Here is a 19722-nt window from a genome sequence, read left to right as displayed (position 1 = left end):
TATACCTGTACTTCTGACTAGAACCCGAGGATAAAACAGAATATAATTTCTGGTTTAAACAATAGAGCATATTTAACACTTATTGTTAAATTACCCTTCAGCAACTAGCCAGTTTACAGTACTACAAGTACTCTGAAGTCATCTTCATCACCACTGATTTTTTTTTAATTAGATAAAAAATGTTCTACTGGTTGTAAAAATAACTAACGATAAAGGGTATTTTTCATTTAGTTCTTATTTTCTACATATTCACTAGCTCATTTTCTATTCTGTTGGAAGGTATTCATATAAAAACTTACCTGTATTTTGTTGCAAACTTTGTCCCCTCTTTTCTTTTAAATTTAATGAATTAATGGGTGGAACAAAAAGTAGAGTCCACCACTCAATTATTTAGTCTGGTTTCCTCATTGAAATCTAGAAGATTCTTTGCTAGTGAGTGGTTAACACTTTCATTGGCTTTATAGTTTTCAAAGGGGAAATATTTTTATTGTTTTTAGTAGTTAAAACTAATAACTGGGTGTTAAAAAAATTTTTTTTAAATGTATATTTAGTTTTGAGAGAGATACAGAGCGTGAGAAGGGAAGGGGCACAGAGAGAGGGAGACACAGACTCCAAAGCAGGCTCCAGGCTCTGAGCTGTCAGCAAGGAGCTCAACGCAGGGCTCGAACCCATGAATTGCAAGAGCATGACCTGAGCTGATGTCGGATGCTTAACTGACTGAGCCACTCAGGTGCTCCTAAATGGATGTTCTTTTAAAAAGCATTCCATCAATACAGAAATACACAAAGTGTAAATCAAAGGCTCTATAATCCCATTTCCATTTAATAATCTGCAGAAGATATAGGAAGATTTAGTCATAAATAAAAAGATATATAATGAAAAAATGAGGCAATTATTAATTCTACAAAAATTAATCTCAGCACACTCATTGACTCAGAAGTATTTACATGGTCATAAAATAAACACAATAACTGTGGATTTAACCAGAAATTTTAACATAGCCATATTGGGAAGATGGAGGAGGGCAGATGTAGTATAGGAGACTGAAAAATCCTCCTTTACTCCTTTATGAATTAAGTGGCAGAAATATATGTATTTTATATAGCAATATGCATGTACATATGAGAAGAAACAGCTAAAAAAGTTAGTTGCTTCTGGGGAATGAATGGAATTTGGTCGAAAGGTGTGTCAGACAAATTACTGGTGTTTGGTTATAAGCCTTTTAAAGCTACTTTATACTTTATGGATAATTACGATGTATCCAGGTTGGGATAAAGCTAAAAGAAATAGGATAGCAAAACACCTACGTTTAAAAACAAAATTCTCTTGAAAATTTTATTTTATTTTTTTTTTTTTTTAATTTTTTTTTCAACGTTTATTTATTTTTGAGACAGAGAGAGACAGAGCATGAACAGGGGAGGGGCAGAGAGAGAGGGAGACACAGAATCGGAAACAGGCTCCAGGCTCCGAGCCATCAGCCCAGAGCCTGACGCGGGGCTCGAACTCCCGGACCGCGAGATCGTGACCTGGCTGAAGTCGGACGCTTAACCGACTGCGCCACCCAGGCGCCCCTTGAAAATTTTATTAACATTTAATAACCATAAATCAGTCAGCATTTTCCAGTAGTTACGAAGTTTTTGTCTTAAAGATGAAATTTATTTCAAGTCTTCATGTAAAGCAATCAGACATGAATAAACTTTTATAATGAGCTTCTCAAACACATCTTTTTAATACCTCCTCTCTTTTTTCTTGAGAGGACAATAGCAATACTGTGATAGTATTATGATCTCTTTTTTATTCAAATGAACTGTTTTCAAGATTAACAGTTACTACCAAATCTTTATTTTTATTACTCTAAGGCAAGATAGAAACATGATACTTTAAAATTATTTTCAGTTTCCTATGAACTATTTTATAGTAAAAAATTATTTGGTACTAAGTGTTCTTTATGTTCAAATTCTAAAAGTAATCTTTAGTCCCCAACTGAACTCAAGATTTTTTAAAAAAATTTAATGATATTTACATAATAAATATAATTTTAATCACTCAGTTCTTCTTCATCACTGAAATATGTGCTTTTCTTTATCCTTGGGCGTCTTGAATCATCTGATGTTGAGGGACCCCCTGAACTCGGTTTCCATTTTTTTTGTTCTTCTTCAATTTTGGCTTGCTGGAATGTGATTCAGAAAACAAAAAAAACCAAACCAGGAATGTTTATTTACAGTGCATTATTTCAAAACATGGCAAAAACACACCATAAATGCCAATACTCCCCACCTTCCAGCTCATGCAGACATTCTACTTCATCAGAATATCCCACCTGCCCAAGTTATGTCCCAGATTCACTTTGTTACTCAAAATTATTCTAAGCAATTTCTACTAACAGGGACATTAAATGAAGCCTACTTTCCATCCTTGCTTGAGGTGGAAATGTTATATAAAATATGACATCATTTAACTAAAAGGAAAAATAAATTAATGCATGTGTTTGTAATTTATTAACTACAGACATTAAAACAAAATAACTTTATAGATATTAGAAGATTATATGGCCTTATCAAGTTTCATATACTTGTATTAGGACCTTTAATGGTCAAAACTGTGTTTCTGGTTTGTTAAGTGAAGCTTCATTTAAAACCTATCTTTGATTTAATAAAATCTTCTCCATTCAGCTAAACTCACTTTAATCAAATAGTTCTGCTCAATTCCATAATGAAATTATAATAAGATACTGAAAATGTTGTAGGGTCTGCGGTGCCTGGGTAGCTCAGTCTGCTAAGCGACTGACTGTTGATTTTGGCTCAAGTCATGATCTCATGGTTTGAGATTAAGCCCTGCGTCAGGCTCCATGCTGACAGTGTAGAACCTGATTGGGATTCTCTCTCTCTCTGCTCCTCCCCTGCTCATGCTTTCTCTCTCAAAATAAATAAATAAATAAACATTTAAAATAATAATAATAATTTAAAAATGTTGTGGGGCCCTTAAAATCTAGAAAGACCCAATGGGAATTTTTCTATCACACCGTCCTAAAGACCTGAGAGAAACAGCCTGTCTCTTAAAGTTAAGAGGTAAAGGGGAGAGATGAAGGTTGCCATGAAATGATCAATAAAGCAAGCAAGAAATATAAGACCATGAACCCAAGGCAGCAATAGCATTTTTAAAAGAACGGTTTAGTACCTGGAAAGCTATGGCCTGACTAAGGCTGTCAAGGGCAGGATCTTCCCCTTCATCTTCACTCTCTTCTACTTCTTCACTAAATTATTAAAAACAAAAAAATCAGAATGTGCTCAACCAATAGTAAAAAGACAGAAAAAAATACAGTAACATATTTAGTAAGAGTAGATATACATACATTTCTTCTTCTGGTTCAGGAATTTTCTTTTTTTTCTTTTTCTCTTTCTTCTTTGGAGGTTCACGTTCTCCAAGCATATTTTTAGGACAGGCATAACTTAAATGTCCACTTTCCTTTTGTTTCACGTTAAAAAGGAAAAGAAAAGAGCTGTATTTGTATGTTATTAATGGAAACTTGCCTGGTACCCTATGACTGAAGGCTTTGGAACTTAAAAAGGAATACTGTCACACTAGGAGTATATATTAAGAAATAATACAACCCACTACTTTAATATTTAAAAGAAAGAGATTATGATGTTATAACCACCAATAAACTACCTTAACAATAAAAGAATATTTTAGTAGTTTTACTAAGAACAAAAGAAGTATTCTTCCTTCAAACATTTCATTTTATTTTTTAAAAAATTTTTTGACATTTATTAATTTTTTGAGACAGAGAGAGACGGTTTGAGCAGAGGAGGGGCAGAGAGAGAGAAAGACAGAATTGGAAGCAGGCTCTAGGCTCTGAGCTTGTTAGCACAGAGCTGGACATGGGGCTTGAACTCATGAGCTGCGAGATCATGACCTGAGCTGAAGTCGGACGCCCAACCAACTGAGCCACCCACGTGCCCCTCTTCAAACATTTTAAGTCTCAAGATTCAGGGTATAAAACAATTCAAAGTTTAAATGGACCATCTATTTTAATGTAAAAATTTTAACTTATTATTTGATAAAATAGGACAAAACTTTCCTATTAACTTCCAATACGTTGCTTACCACTGGTTTATTTATTTTTTATTTTTTAGCTACATTTTATTGTTCAAAACAATTCATAAATCCATATTCAAGGAACATGGACATAGACCCTGACTCTTAATTGGAGGAATGAGTACTGAGGCCATTTTTTATGATCAACCATACCCACGTGTACCTACAATGAAATGCTCTTCAAAATTACCTGTTACTCATAATTTGAAGACCATAGACTGATAGTTCATATATTTACCTGCACTTATAATGTGACATCCTCTGTACTTGGAATAATAAAAAAAAAAAAAATCAACTGCTATGAAAGCATCAGAATCTTATTTCTGCTATTTACCCAGTTATCTCAGCTGCAGTACAGGGTGATTTACTTTCTAGTGGATGGAGTGCTGTGGAAACTTAAGAGAGGAAGAGATTTCTGATTTGGAATTACCAAGGCAGACTTTATGGAGGAGACGACATTGAATTGAAATCCACTGGTTTAAAAACAAATGGAAAATTTAAAGTCTTCCTCACTTTCCCATTTAAAAAATTTTTTTTTAATTTGAATGTTTATTTTTATTTTCTTTTTTCCCATTAATTTCACTTTGCTCCTTTCATATCTGGATTATACCTGCACTGTCCAATTGTTGTTAGTCATTAACTGTGATTCTCTGTGGCTACTTAGAACTTGTCTGAATTGATATACACTGTAAGGGTAAAATACATATTGGATTTTGAAGAAAAAGGAATATAAAATACCTTAATTTTTGAAAATATTAAATACATATTGAAATGATAATATTTTGGATATATACTGGGTTATGATATAAAAAGATATTAATTTTTGCCTGTTTCTTTTTTTAACGTGGCTAGTAGACAAATTACAATTACATTTGTGGCTAGACTAGCCATACTATTATAATGAGGTATAACATGGTTGAGCTGTAAAACATAACACAATGAACTATAATCTGAACATTAGCTCACTAAATTCACTGAAGAAGTGATATGTAAGAGTAAGGGTGTGGGGAGAGACTGAGCCAGGATTAGAACAATAGAAGAGAAAAATAATCATGCTTTTCAAGTACATTTTAGAAAGCATTAAATAGACTGTGTACTTTATATATCTTGGGATATGGCTGAATGCAAGAGATGTTACGGTTAATGAACTGCTAAGTGAATGCACTTAGACAAGCATTTTCCAAACTGTTTTTGGAATAATGTCAACATACTCCATATATAAGAACAGTTTCAGAGAGAAGTAACTTAAGGGAAAACCAGGCTAAATAAATGTATACAGATTTGGGGAAGGGGGAAATTTAAGAAGTATAAAAATGTACAAAGTATAATATAACAAATTTATGCATCCACAAACCAAAAAGATTAACAGATTCATCCAGGATTTCTGACGAATCTATCTAACCATAACTACCCTTCCCTTCCTTTCTTTCTTAACAAAACTCAGGATCTGGAACACAATTTTTTAAAACATTAACTTAAGAGGTGTTAGAATCACAGGAATTGACAGGATATACCGCCCATCCGTCTGTTTATATATATCTTTAGGGAACAAGGTGTTGAGTGTGGCAGTGAAGGAAAGGACCCCAACCTATTTCTTTGTATCTTCCATGTGATTTTGTAGCCAGGAAAATGGCTCTCAGTAAACCTCTCCCCATTTCCCCATTAATACCTCCGGACTCTTTTAAAAATATTTTATATAGGCATTTGGGAAACTGACAACAAGCCCTAGACTGATATTCTTGTGGTACCATCATTATTATGGGCCTTGTCATTATATTTTTCCTACTCACCAAAAGTTTAAAGGGGTAATGACAAACTATAAGAACTAGGCAAGAAAACTTGGTGATAGTTCAGTTACAAGCATCCGCAGTACTAAGTAGAAAAAAAAACTCCCAAGTTTTAAAATACAGTATCTCATTCAGGATAGGTTGGTCATATGATAGTGTTTATACTGAACAGTGATGCTTAAACATTGGCAAACTATTATAGACACAAACAGTATCCTATTATTATACAAATTTATGGGTCACAAAAATTTTTCAAGACAAAGTAAGTAACTAGTCTAGCACTTCTTAATTTAACAGTTTTTAAAGATTTAGAAACTGGAGAAAATACCACTCTATATTACCCAACTCAGGTTATCTTTACATACTACATTTTAATGGAGTTTTCTTACACGAGTTGATAGTCCCAAAGTAAGACAACTTTCATAACCTGGTTTTAGTAAGCCAGAAGTTTTAGAGAGCACAAATAAAACACTGATGTGAAAAATACCTTAAAATAAACCATGGGAAATTATATTAAGTTTTAGGTATACTCACCCCACATTCATAACACTTAGATTTATCAAAGTAGTTTCGTCTTCGGATGAACTCAGCTGCTCTTCCATTGTCGATAGCAATGCTTGCTTTTATCACTCTACCAAATAACTAAACCAGAGAAAAACGTAAATGCAGAAGGATGTGTTTCATTGAAACCTAAAACTAGTTATTTGATTCCATTTCCTTAAACCTTCAATTCCATTTTAGATTACTTTAGCAATTGCCTACTCCGGTGTGACAAATAACATCCTGTAGAATAGATTCTTATTCCTTAGATTCTGCCAGTATTTATGGAACCGAATATAGTCTGACCTCTTTTCTAGAAGTTAAATAAATACCCTCAGAATCTATTGATATCCATGACTTGACCATCCACTGTAACCCCACATTTTTGGTCTGGATAAACACAAAGACTTTTGGATTAAAAATCTTGCTGGGAATGAATGGCTTACCTGTTTGTTGTTTATTGCCCTGGTACAGTTTTGTGCAGAGTCTTTATCCAAAAATAAAATAAATGCAACTCCTTTGCTCTTCCTGGTATCTTTATCTTTCATTATAGTAACCCTTAAAGCATAAACAAATAGCCAGTTAAAAATAATGAGGCAGCTGGAGCACCTGGGTGGCTCAGTCAGTTGGGCAACTGACTTCAGCTCAGGTCACGATCTCACGTTTCGTGGGTTCGAGCCTCGTGTTGGGCTTTGTGTTGATAGAGCCTGGAGAGCCTATCAGAGCCTGGAGCCTGCTTTGGATTCTGTCTCCCTCTTTCTCTACCCCTGTCCTGCTTGTGCTCTGTCTCTCTCAAAAATAAATAAGCATTAAAAAAAATTTTTTTTAAATGAGGCAGCAATAAATAAAAATATTAATGGACACTTGGAACATCGAAGTATTCAAAAAAGGGTTAGTAAAGCATTTACAAAGAGAAATTATATATGGTTGATAAATCAACTATTTCTTCAAGTTACGGGATATCAAGAAGAATGGAAATGAGAAAACGTGACAGTGATTTAACAAAAGTGAACACATCTAAGAAGTACCTGAAAAGTCAAAAATTAATCAGAGATTGGAGAATGAAGTAAAGAGATTATAGAGAGAACAGAATCTTGAAGAGTAAGCATAATCCCTTTTTTCCACTAATTCCCTCCAAAGGAAAAAACAAAAATTGAGGTGTTCTCTTTTATGCAAAAGTAAATTGATTTACTTAAATTATTTTTCGTAGGTTTTAGAATCTAACTATATTTTCTTTTTTAAAAAGTTTTTTATTTAAATTCCAGTTATTTAACATAGAGTGTAATATTAGATTTCAGGTGTACAATGTAGTGATTCAACACTTCCATGTAACACCCAGTGCTCATCACAGCAAGTGCACTCCTTAATCCCCATCACCTTTAAGAATCTCCAGTTCTGTAGTTCCTAGCTGTACCATCCAAGGTACCTAAGTGATAGGGATGATGATAAGAGCAGAGACTGTTCTTTCTCCTGACCCTTTACACATCCCTAGTCCTTGGGACCCTTGCTCATTTTTTTCTTCGTTTTTAAAAAAAAAATTTTTTAATGTTTATTTTTGAGAGAGAGAGACAGAGCACAAGTCAGGGAGGGGCAGAGAGAAGAGGGAGACACAGAATCTGAAGCAGGCTCCAGGCCCTGAGCCGTCAGCACAGAACCTGACGTGAGGCTCGAACCCACGAACTGAGAGTTCATCGCCTGACCTGAAGTCGGATGCTTAACTGATTGAGCCACCCAGCTGCCCCCTTGCTCATTATATATCATTAAATATAGTTTAAAAATCAATGTTCAGGGGCGCCTGGGTGGCGCAGTCGGTTGGCGTCCGACTTCAGCCAGGTCATGATCTCGTGGTCCGTGAGTTCGAGCCCTGCGTCGGGCTCTGGGCTGATGGCTCAGAGCCTGGAGCCTGTTTCCGATTCTGTGTCTCCCTCTCTCTCTGCCCCTTCCCCGTTCATGCTCTGTCTCTCTCTGTCCCAAAAATAAATAAACGTTGAAAAAAAAAATTAAAAAAAAAAAAAAATCAATGTTCAATAGGGCTCTCTGGAGAAACAGCTGATTCCAAGGCTGGGATAGGGTAGGAACAAGATGAACATGGAACATCTTGTTATGCTGGAAAGGAAGTACTTAAAAAAAAAAAAAAAAAAGAGGGGCACCTGGGTGGCTCAGTTGGTTGAGCACTGAGTTTGGCTCAGGTCATGATCTCACAGTTCATGAGTTCAAGCCCTGAGTCTGGCTCTGTGCTGACAGTTCAGAACCTGGAGCCTGCTTCAGATTCTGTGTCTCCCTCTCTCTCTGCCCATTCCCTGCTCATGCTCTGTCTCTCTCAAAAATAAACATTAAAAAAAAAAATTAAAAGAAATGATGGGCATGGCACAGGAATACAGAAACCAGCTTAAAGGAGCTCAGACTGGCCAAATCTAGGACAATTTGAGTACCAAAATAATATTAAGTACTTATTAATAAGCCACAGAAAAAAGTAATTTATAAGTCCATATTAAATAAATAAATGGGGGAGAAGGGAGGGTTTTCGCTTACAGCAGAATGTCAAAAGAAGTGCTAGATTTGGAAGATCACCACAATCATAGTAAAGACTGGATCAGGCAAGAAGATGATTTGTTGATGAACAAATACTCAATTTAAATGAAATTTTTATGTGGAACAAGATATTTACATTATGTTAACAATGTTTTTCACAAACTGCTTATCAGTTGCAAAGGGGAAAAAAGTAATTATACAGTGGAGAAATTACACCTTGACTAGGTGATCAAAATTATCACTAATGAGGGACACGCACACTGTATGGATCCCGACTGAAACTCCAGAATACAACAACACCTAGACAGTTACCAGCCAAGAGTACATAGAACTCCAATGTAATCATGAGGCAGCATCAGGAAAACACAAAATGAGAGGGAAAGCAAGATGAGAGAGAACTCTATTCTTTATAAATGTTCCAAATTAAGGGGGCCAGAAAGATAGGACAGTTAAAATTAACCCCTAATTCTTGACTGTACTATAGGAGAAAAATTCTATGTGGGACATTATTAGGTCAACTGACAAAACTGGAACATGGATAATTGATTCAATAAAAGTATTTTATCAGTGTACATTTATGCATTTGGTAACCATACTGTGATTACATGATATTATAACCCTATTTTTTAGGAAATACATACTAAAGTATTTAGGAGTAAAGGGTGATGATGTTTGTAACTTACCCTCAAATAACTCACAAAAACAAACTGTATATCTATACAGATACATATACACATGTATATATATACATAAATATGCATACATACACACTTACATGAGAGAGAGGACCAATTATAAAGTAAATGGGGCAAAATGTTAACAGGTGAATCTGGGTAAAGGATATTTGGATGTTCTTTGTACTATTTTTGTAACTTTTTAATACATTTGTGATTATTTCCAAATAGTTAAAAAAAAAAAGGGTTCCAGACAAAGCTTAATAATTTTCTAAAACGTCAATTAACAGAACAGACAGGAGGACCCAAATAAATAGACATTTTATTTAATATTACATTTCACATATTTAAATTTATTCTATTTCAATTTGGGTTTAGGTACTTATATAGCAACTGGAATGAAATTGGAAAAAGATGCCACTATATTAAGAAAAAGGGGTACTTTTATTCATTCCAAAAGGGAACATAAGTTGAAATAATTTAGGGAAAAATGGGCAAAACGGTTTAGTTTCTAAGAAGAGTGCATCTGTTATTCATTAGGCTTAGAAGGAAAGAAGAAAAGCCAAACACTTGACAAAGCTTGTTTAGAGTTACCACAGTTAACTGAGGATATCTGGAACCTTTTTAACTAATTTTGAAAGAAATATGAAAATCTTTAACTTTTTGGAATCTGCATGTTTGTGAAGGTCAACTAAAGTCGTTAATCATTTTTCCTAAAGTACAGTTTCAGAAGTGTTCGTTTTCAAAGTCATCCTCAGTTAATGATGTCTCTCATCTGTCCCTTTTTTCATTCCCACAGCTTTGTCCACAATGGCACTGCTGTTTCAATAGTGTATTCTTACTAGTTCCCTCGATGTTAATGCTCTCATATGCTACTGAGAGTTTTTATTGAAGGACTAAATAAAATCATGTCATTCTTTTGCTCAAAAATCTTTGTTTCTTCAATTTGTGTATGTCTTGGTCCTGTAATCAATATCCATTATGATTTGGCTCCCACTTCCCTCATCTTTCACTATTTCTCACTCACAAACTATGAGGTCTAGCCACAAAAAACTACTTGATGTTTATGGAGCATGGCCTGTACTATTCCAAATTGGTGCCTTTATTCACATGGCTTCTATCTCCTTTCAACTCTCAATCTTTGTCCATTAAACATTTACTCATTCTTCAGAGTTCAGAACTTGTCAGTTCTCCAATCTCTTTACCTGGAAATAATTTCTCCTCCTTTCTGCTAGTCTCTACTGAAATCTATGTATAAATCATGCTTCATCAGACCTATTTTAATATAAACTCCTTGAAGATTGTCTCTGTAACCTCTATTAAGCTAGCTCAGTATGTAAAAACAAAAATATAGATACAAATAGGAAACTGGTTGGGAATGCAAGCCGGTGTAGCCACTCTGGAAAACAGTATGGAGGTTCCTCAAAAAACCAAAAATAGAACTACCCTATGACCCAGCAATTGCACTACTAGGCATTTATCCAAGGGATACAGATGTGCTGTTTTGAAGGGACACATGCACCCCCATGTTGATAGCAGCACTATCAACAATAGCCAGGGCTCCTGGGTGGCGAAGTCGGTTAAGCGTCCGACTTCAGCCAGGTCACGATCTCGTGGTCCGTGAGTTCGAGCCCCGCGTCAGGCTCTGGGCTGATGGCTCGGAGCCTGGAGCCTGTTTCCGATTCTGTGTCTCCCTCTCTCTCTGCCCCTCCCCTGTTCATGCTCTGTCTCTCTCTGTCCCAAAAATAAATAAAAACGTTTAAAAAAAAAATTTAAACAATAGCCAAAGTATGGAAAGAGCCCAAATGTCCATCGATGGATGAATGGATAAAGAAGATGTGGTATATATATACAATGGAGTATTACTTGGCAATCAAAAAGAATGAAATCTTGCCATTTGCAACCATGTGGATGGAACTGGAGGGTATTATGCTAAGTGAAATGAGTCAGTCACAGGAAGACAAAAATCATATGACTTCACTCATATGAGGACTTTGAGAGACAAAACAGATGAACATAAGGGAAGGGAAACAAGAATAATATAAAAACAGGGAGGGGGACAAAACAGAAGACTCATAAATATGGAGAACAAACTGAGGGTTACTGAAGGGGGTGTGGGAGGGGGGATGGGCTAAATGAGTAAGGGGCATTAAGGAATCTACTCCTGAAATCATTGTTGCACTATATGCTAACTATTTTGGATGTAAATTTAAAAAAAATAAAAAATTAAATTAAAAAAAAATTCAACGAGAAAAACCACCCAATTAAAAAATAGCCTAAAGGGTTGAACTTCATCAGAGAATATATACAGATGGCAAATAAGTATATGAAAAGAAGTTTAGCATCATATGTCATTAGGGAATTATAAATTAAAACAATGACACACCACTAAACTTTATTAGACTAGCCAAAATCCAGAACACTGACAACATGCTACCAAGATGGGGAGCAACAGGAACTCTTATTCCTTGCTGGTTGGAAGGCAAAATGGCATAGCCACCTTGGAAGATAATTTGGTGAAACATAATCATATCACATTATCCGGCAGTTATGCTACTTGGTCTTTACCCAATTTGAACACTTAGGTCCACACAAAAACCTGCACACAGATGTTCATAGCAGCTTTAGTCATAATTGCCAAAACTTGAGAGCAACCAAGATGTCTCTCAGTTAATGAATGGATAAATAAACTGTAGTGTATCTGGACAATGAAATAGGAATATTATTCAGTTCCCAAAAAAAAATGAGCTATCAAGCCATAAAAACAAATGGAGAAACCTTAAATGCATGTTACTAAGTGAAAGAAGGCAATATGAGAAGGCTATATACTATATGATTCCAACTCTGATATTCTGGAAAAAGCAAAACTGTGGACATTAAAAAGATCAGTGGTTGCCAGGTGTAGGGAAGAGATGAATGAATAGGCAGAGCACACATGGCTTTTAAGACAGTGAAACTACTCTGGATGATACTATAATGGTAGATGCTAGTACTTATACATTTGTCCAAACCCACAGAACATACGCCACCAAGAGTGGCCACTAACGTAAACTGTACACTGAATGATAAAAATGTGGAAACGTAGTTCATCGATTGTAACAAATTCATCACTCTAGTGTGAGACTTTGAGAGTGAAGGAGGGAGTCTGTATATGGAGGTATGGAGAATATAGGAAATCTCAGTACTTTCCACTCATTTTTTTCTGTGAACCTAAAACTACTCTAAAATATAAAGCCTATTAAAAATTAAAATTAAAATATTTTTTAAAGAAAATATTTCAGTGCTTGCTATAGATGGATGTAATGCATCTGGATTAATGTAACAGAATGTTTTAGTTTTTATGTTTTCAATTAGTTGAATTTTCAGTGTATAGACATTATTCAGTAACATAAAAATTTAATAATTAAAATAAACATAGCTTCTTATTCACATGAAAAAAATAGGAAACTGGTTTTTCAAAAAGTGCATCTATTTGTTTATTCATGTGGTTAGCCAGTCACTCCATTAGCCTCAAGCCTAAGCACTATAAGCATTGATAATTAAAGGCCATAGAACAAGGTTTTTACTTTCAGAAAAAAAGCTTAGAGTCTAGAGGTAGAGAGACCTATAAACCAATTATAATACACTATTTTGAAAGAGATATCTTCTACGGTAACAGAAAATAAGTATTACACCAAAGATTCAAAAGCACAAATCTAGGATGATTCCCACGTTTCTAGCATGAGATGTACTCATTTAAGGTCATAATATGAAGCAGATATTATTCTGGGAAACCTCAGGGTTGTCATAACACCTCCTTCTCACTCACCTAACCCTTACATACAAAGTAAATACATCACTAAGTATTACCCATTTTACATCCTAATGATCTCTCAAATCTGACCAGCCTCTACTTTTCCACCTACACCACCTTAGTCCATCTCTCTCTCCTGAGCTATGATTATAGCTTTTTTGACTGATCTCCCAGCATATGCTCTTGTTTCCCTCCATTCTAATTTCTACACTGAAGCCAGAATAAGCTTCTAAAAATTCAAATTATGTCACTCTCCCATTTAAAATTGTTTACCAGTGAATTCCTGGTATTCAACATGGCCAAAGAGAAAGATTAGGAGCCTGTTTCCATTCTAGACTCATCTTGTGCTCTCTCCCTCTTGTTTACTCATCTCTAGTCATATTGGCCTTCTGTTTCCTTTTTTTAAAATGTTTATTTTTGAGAGAGAGAGCACAAGCGCACGCACGCACACATGCGCACACCAGAGGGGGAGGGGCAGAGAAAGAGGGGTACAGAGGATCCAAAGCGGGTTCTGTGCTGAGAGCAGACAGCCTGACATGGGGCTCAAACCTACAAATCCAGAGATCATGACCTGAGTTGAAGTCAGATGCTCAACTGACTGAGCCACCCAGGTGCCCCTGGCCTTTTGTTTCTGGATCTCATTTTTCTCTTGCCCCAAGGCCTTTGCACAAGCCATTCCCTCTACCTAAAATGTTCTTCCCATTCTTTTTGCCCACCTTTTACTCAGCCTGTAGTTTCAATTCAAAGGATATGGACCCAGGTAAACCTACCCTGACTATCCAGATTAGATCAGGTCTTCTCTGTTATAGGTGCTTATAACTCTGTCTTTGACTTCATACAACTCTCATGGTTCATAATTATATATTTGTATGGAAATTCATTCAGAGATTCTGACAGATGAGAAAAACCAAGGAGAGGTAACAATATGGTTAAAGGAGTAGGCTCTGAAATAAAACTGTTAGATTTCAAATCCTGTCTGCACCACTAACTGGCAATATGATTTTAGGTTTACTGTGTTCTTCAGTTTTGTTATTTATATTATTAGGATAATAATAGTATTTACCTTAAAAGGTAGTTGTGAGAATTTAATGAGTTAATATATGTAAGAAGATTAGAACGATGCCTAGCATATTTATGTGCTCATTGTTAAATATCATTATTAGTGCTTTGACTGATAATGATTTTTCAAAACTCTGAAGACCCAAAATTTACCCAGAAGCATTTTTGATGATTTTGTTAGTAAAAGAGCAAGTTTAAAAGAAGTTAACTTCAGGATGCAAATGAACTTCCAACTGTTTAGCATCCATTTATCCAAAGCTAGAAAAAAAATGACTGGCCAAGATAAATATGCTCTAAATTCTTGGGATTTTTAAATACAATTTTAAATTTATACCAAATATATGCTGGTTTTAAGATAGTCAGAATGATAATATCTTGCTTTCACTTCTTTGCCCCATAATATAGTTGCACGATTGATTTAAAATAGTGAATTAGGGGTGCCTGGGTGGCTCAGTCAGTTAAGCATCCAACTCTGGATTTCGATTCAGGTCATGATCTCGGTTTGAGAGTTGCAGCCCTGTGTCGGGCTCTGTACTGACAACCTGGAGGCTGCTTAGGATTCTCTCTCCCCCTTTCTCTTTGCCCCTTCCTCACTTGTGCGTGCGTATGCACCCACTCTCTCTCTGCCCCCACTGCTCATGCTCTCTCAAAATAAACTTAAAAAAATAAAATAGTGAATTAAATATGAGAAGTTCCTATGGTCCTTCTGTAACTTTCAGCCCCAACTGATATTATCATCTCTACCATTTTTGCAATCTTTCCAGCTGGATCTCTAATCTTTCTATGAAAGCAGAGAATACATTTTCTATTTATCAGTCTCATAAGCACTTTGCATGTCATAAGCATCGAAATACTTGGTATACTTGATAACATACCTTTTAGTAACCAAAATATGTACTTAATCAGAGCCTTTATGTCTTCTATTGTATGAAAGAATCAGTTTTAATTCTTAGTAATATGGTAAGAAATTATGTTGTTTAAATAAATTATGATATATAAAGCAACACCAAGAAATCCTTAAATATGAGGGTGTATCTTTCACCTCATGTTTATAGTATAATGTCATGTTTAAAGAAAAACAACAGGGCACCTGGGTGGCTCAGTCAGTTAAGTGTCCGACTTTGGCTCAGGTCATGATCTCATGGTTCAGGGGTTCGAGCCCTGCATCAGGTGCTGTGCTGACAGCTCAGAGCCTGGAGCCCGCTTCAGATTCTGTGTCTCCCTGTCTGCCTCCCCTCCCGTCCCCCACTTGCACTCTCTCTCCTAGTCAAAAATAAACATAAAAAAAAATTTAAAAAGACAACAAAATTGCACATATAGAATTGAGTCTTTAAAAAATTATCTATACATGTTTATATATTCAGAAAAATGACCAAATTATACATTAAAATGTTAATAGCAGTATTTTTCTTTACTGTATCAAATATCTTTTTTAATGAAAAATAATAAATCTTAAAAAAATGGAAAAGTAAATTCAGATAAACTTTTTTTTAAATAATTTTTTTTTCTTCAATGTTTTTATTTATTTTTGGGACAGAGAGAGACAGAGCATGAACGGGGGAGGGGCAGAGAGAGAGGGAGACACAGAATCGGAAACAGGCTCCAGGCTCTGAGCCATCAGCCCAGAGCCCGACGCGGGGCTCGAACTCACGGACCGCGAGATCGTGACCTGGCTGAAGTCGGACGCTTAACCGACTGCGCCACCCAGGCGCCCCAGATAAACTTTTAAATGAAGTTTCAAAATCTGATGTGAATACTTACTTTACAACTTTGCCATATTTGGAAAATATCTGAAACAAAAGACCACAAAATAATTTACAAGTTAATTTAAAATCATAAGAAACATTAAATTTTCAGGTTGTATAAATTGACCACATTCTTTGTTAAAGCTTGCGAAAACTTTTAGTCTTTATTCTATAAAGCAGGCCCAGGGAGATAGAGAAACAACCCCACTCTTTATGTGTGGAACACTGAAGGCGCACACTGCACAGCTGCTGTGTCTCTGTGGCATATCCATGGCAACTATCAACCCCACCACAGCCCTAGAGAAACCATGTGCTGTAAATATCAGCGCTGTGGGATATCATTATTCCTAGCCTACCCCATTAAGCAATCACTATTTCAGAAGACAGATCCTTAGACTGCTTAGAAAACAAAACATAAAACAGAAAGCTTCTGTAATGAAAAATCCATTCCCATCAGTCTGTTTTTCCGCCCATCCTTTCGTTGGTAGTTCTTTATACCTGGGCCCTATCTTTCCTTTTACTTCTGCATTTTCACCCTAAGCAATCTTATCTATTTCTGTTTCAGCCATTACCTATATACTAATAGTTCCTATTTATTATGTCTTAGAAAAGCCTTTCAGAATACATTGATGTCTACACAATCAATAAATTGAGTTTTATCATTAAGTTGTGTAATCCTGGAATGTAGTATAACTGGACTGCAGTGTTAGCAACACTGAATTTTGAAGACCAATACAGTTTTCTGTATAACACTTTCTAATGGCTTCTCATTTCACTCAGAGTCCTTACCATGATGTATGTAGGCCCTACAAGGCACCCCTGCACGGTCTTACCTCCCTCTGATTGCCCTTCCTCTTCTCTCCACTTGATTTACTTTGTGCCAGAAATGCTTTTCCCCTAGACATCCACACAGCTGTTTTTTACTTTCTTTAGGTTTTTATTCAAAAGTCACCTTCTCAATAATGGCTTTAGACTGTCCCTGTAAAATTTTACCTCCATTCCCGACCTAACATTTAATAACCTTTTATTTTTTTCAAATGTTTATTTAGAGAGAGAGAGAGAGAGACAGACAGACAGAATCCAAGGCAGGCTCCAGGCTCTGAGCTGTCAGCACAGAGCCTGATGCGGGGCTTGAACTCACAAACTGTGAGATCATGACCTGAGCCAAGGTCGGACGCTTAATCAACTGAGCCACTCAGTCACCCCTGGCCTCCTTTTACTCCTCAGCACCTAACAGCATTAATTTAGTATCCAAATGATAATATCATTTGACTTTTTTATATTTCACATCTTTTTTTTTTTTTTTTTTTATCTTGCTATGTTATGAGTCCCAAGATAGATTTTCATCTTTTTGTTCATTGCTGTGTTCTTGGTACTAAGAGCGCTCAGCATAGGTTAAGTTTTCAATAAATACAGACACATCTCTATTTTGACGCAAAAGAAGCTGGAGTTCATTTTCTCCTCTGTTCTTTGAGACGAAAGCTATCTCAATTAAGTAACTAATCAAATACTATGTATCACCTATGCAGCATCTCTGTATTTAACATCCACCCAAAGAAGCAGAGTAGAGGGCACACTTGGAAGAAAGGATTCATGTTATTCCTTCCATTTCCTCTCAACTACTCATCTGCAGGACAGGGACAGCAGGAAATTTTGTTCTCTGTAAGGTGGAGAGGAGAAAGAAGATGTTGGATTTTCCTCCCTCAATCACCCCTATCCTGAATTGAAAATAACATTTATTAAACTGTTAAATTTCAACCATATATATAAATTTAAATACCCTTTCAGAATTTGAGGTTTAGTAAAGGGGTCTGTTTGCTTTTATCAGCCCTTTCATCCAAAACCTCTATTCCACCAATCTCAAAAACTCCAATTAGCAATCAGGAAAAATCAGCCTATCATAAGTTGCTCCCACTTCATTATGCTATCTGTGTCTTCTGTGTTTATAACGAACTTGTTATTCTCACTACAAACTTTCCTTGGAAATTATATAAATGTCAATTTTTTTTACTTACTCATGTTTGCAACAGAGGTCTTTGCTATTCATGACTTAAGTACATTGTAATGTAGTAAGAATTTTGCCAAAGAGAACTGTTTGCTTAAGCTACATTTGTACCTCAGACAGAGAATTCAGTAGATAGTTGTACTAAAAGTTACTTACCCGGTATAAGTCATTGTTGGTCAGGGAAAAGGGCAAGTTGGATACATACACCGTGCTTTTACTTGGGGCCAATCCACCACTCATTTCTAAAAAGGAAAACAAACCACAGAAGCAATCTAAACCAGGTATTCTTCATTCCAACCAAAACCAATATGGACAATCAATGATGTAATTATGCTAGATTTAATACACCTTCCTCACTTTTTAGGATTAGAAGCAATGACTCTAGCTGGATGAATTAAGGAATTTCTTCTCCCCAGACACCACTCAAAAGAGTTTTCTGGTCTTTCTTTTAAGTAAAGGCTTTACACTAACCATTCCAGTGCTGGATTATGGTGTGAAGGAAGAATGAATTTAACAGATGAATAAAAAACCGAGGCTGAACTTAACCTTCTCTCAGGCTAAGAGCAAGAAAGTGCTTTTCCATAAGGTTTCATACCTTGCCCACCACATAAGAACTTGGTAGTTCTGAAGGAACCTTAGCCACTCATTTTCACTAATGCTTTGGATTTCGGTACCTTTTTGGTTGTTTTAATATTTTTCTCTAAAGTGGTGTTAAGAGAAAATGTTAGCCTCATATTCTGATGGTGTAAAGTTCTTTCAAATCATTAATTTTGTATATTATTGCTAAATAATTGATACATTTTACTACATGAATAAGTTTCAGTACCTTGAAAGATACTGACCTGTATATGTACCTTAGTTTACAAATATAATTTGTCATTAATTTTCATTGCATATTTTACAAAACAGATTATCTGTGAAAATTATATCGTACTCAACCAGGTTCAAAATTTCGATTTAAAAAGCCTGTGTGATGTGTACTTGAGAGGGGGGTAGGGGACATCACAAACGGCAAAATATTGACTGTAAGGCATGCGAATTCGCGGATTAGTGGGAGAACTGCTAGATGCTGCTTGAGATGTTTTTGGGGAATTTATTAGACAACTTCAGGAACTCAACATCTTCAAAGTTTCCCGTTTGAAAATATACGTTAGCCATTCTGGTGAGAACTGCGAAGGGCGGGCAATGATAAATGGCCCGGAATAATAAAGGATGGCGGGGGAGAGGGGTAGATCGTTTGGGCGGCCGGGTCCGGGTAGGGGCTCACTGGGAGAAAGCCCGCAGCTGAAGAGTCGTTTACCTTGAGGTGGGGCGGGCCGGAAAGACTAGACCGCGAGCCCTCCACTCAGCTGGGCTCAACCCCGACTCTTCCTCGTCCCCCGCTGGGGCCTGGGCATCCCGGGTCCTGGGAGGGGTCAAGCGCCGAAAAGTAGGAAAGCAGCGACAGCAACGCCTCTTCCTGGCGGTAGCTAGACCCAAGCACCGGAGG

The 19722-nt window shown here is 36.2% G+C and overlaps 1 protein-coding gene across 3 annotated transcripts; it reads right to left on the bottom strand.

Annotated features, from left to right (window-relative positions):
- Positions 1-1571: 1571 nt before the first annotated feature.
- On the bottom strand, positions 1572-19718 carry ZCRB1 (zinc finger CCHC-type and RNA binding motif containing 1). 3 transcript variants are annotated; one of them, XM_025930307.2, is made up of 8 exons: positions 19534-19718; positions 18390-18475; positions 16245-16273; positions 6872-6983; positions 6420-6527; positions 3353-3465; positions 3178-3253; positions 1572-2170 (listed from the first exon to the last, which is right to left on the bottom strand). In XM_025930307.2, the coding sequence occupies exons 2-8, from the start codon at positions 18471-18473 to the stop codon at positions 2039-2041; spliced, it is 654 nt and encodes a 217-aa protein (XP_025786092.1). In that variant the 5' UTR covers positions 18474-18475; positions 19534-19718; the 3' UTR covers positions 1572-2038. The 3 variants fall into 3 exon arrangements, with proteins under 3 accessions (XP_025786092.1, XP_086569759.1, XP_086569760.1); XM_086713633.1 differs by lacking the exon at positions 19534-19718 and adding an exon at positions 15359-15403; XM_086713634.1 differs by lacking the exons at positions 18390-18475; positions 19534-19718 and adding an exon at positions 14195-14314 and having other exon boundaries at positions 16245-16264.
- Between the last annotated feature and the right edge of the window lie 4 nt (positions 19719-19722).

Source organism: Puma concolor, chromosome B4 (genome assembly GCF_028749965.1).
Source record: "Puma concolor isolate L17-30 chromosome B4, mPumCon1.1.hap2, whole genome shotgun sequence".
NCBI lineage: Eukaryota > Metazoa > Chordata > Mammalia > Carnivora > Felidae > Puma > Puma concolor.
This window is presented reverse-complemented; position numbering and strand designations above follow the sequence as displayed.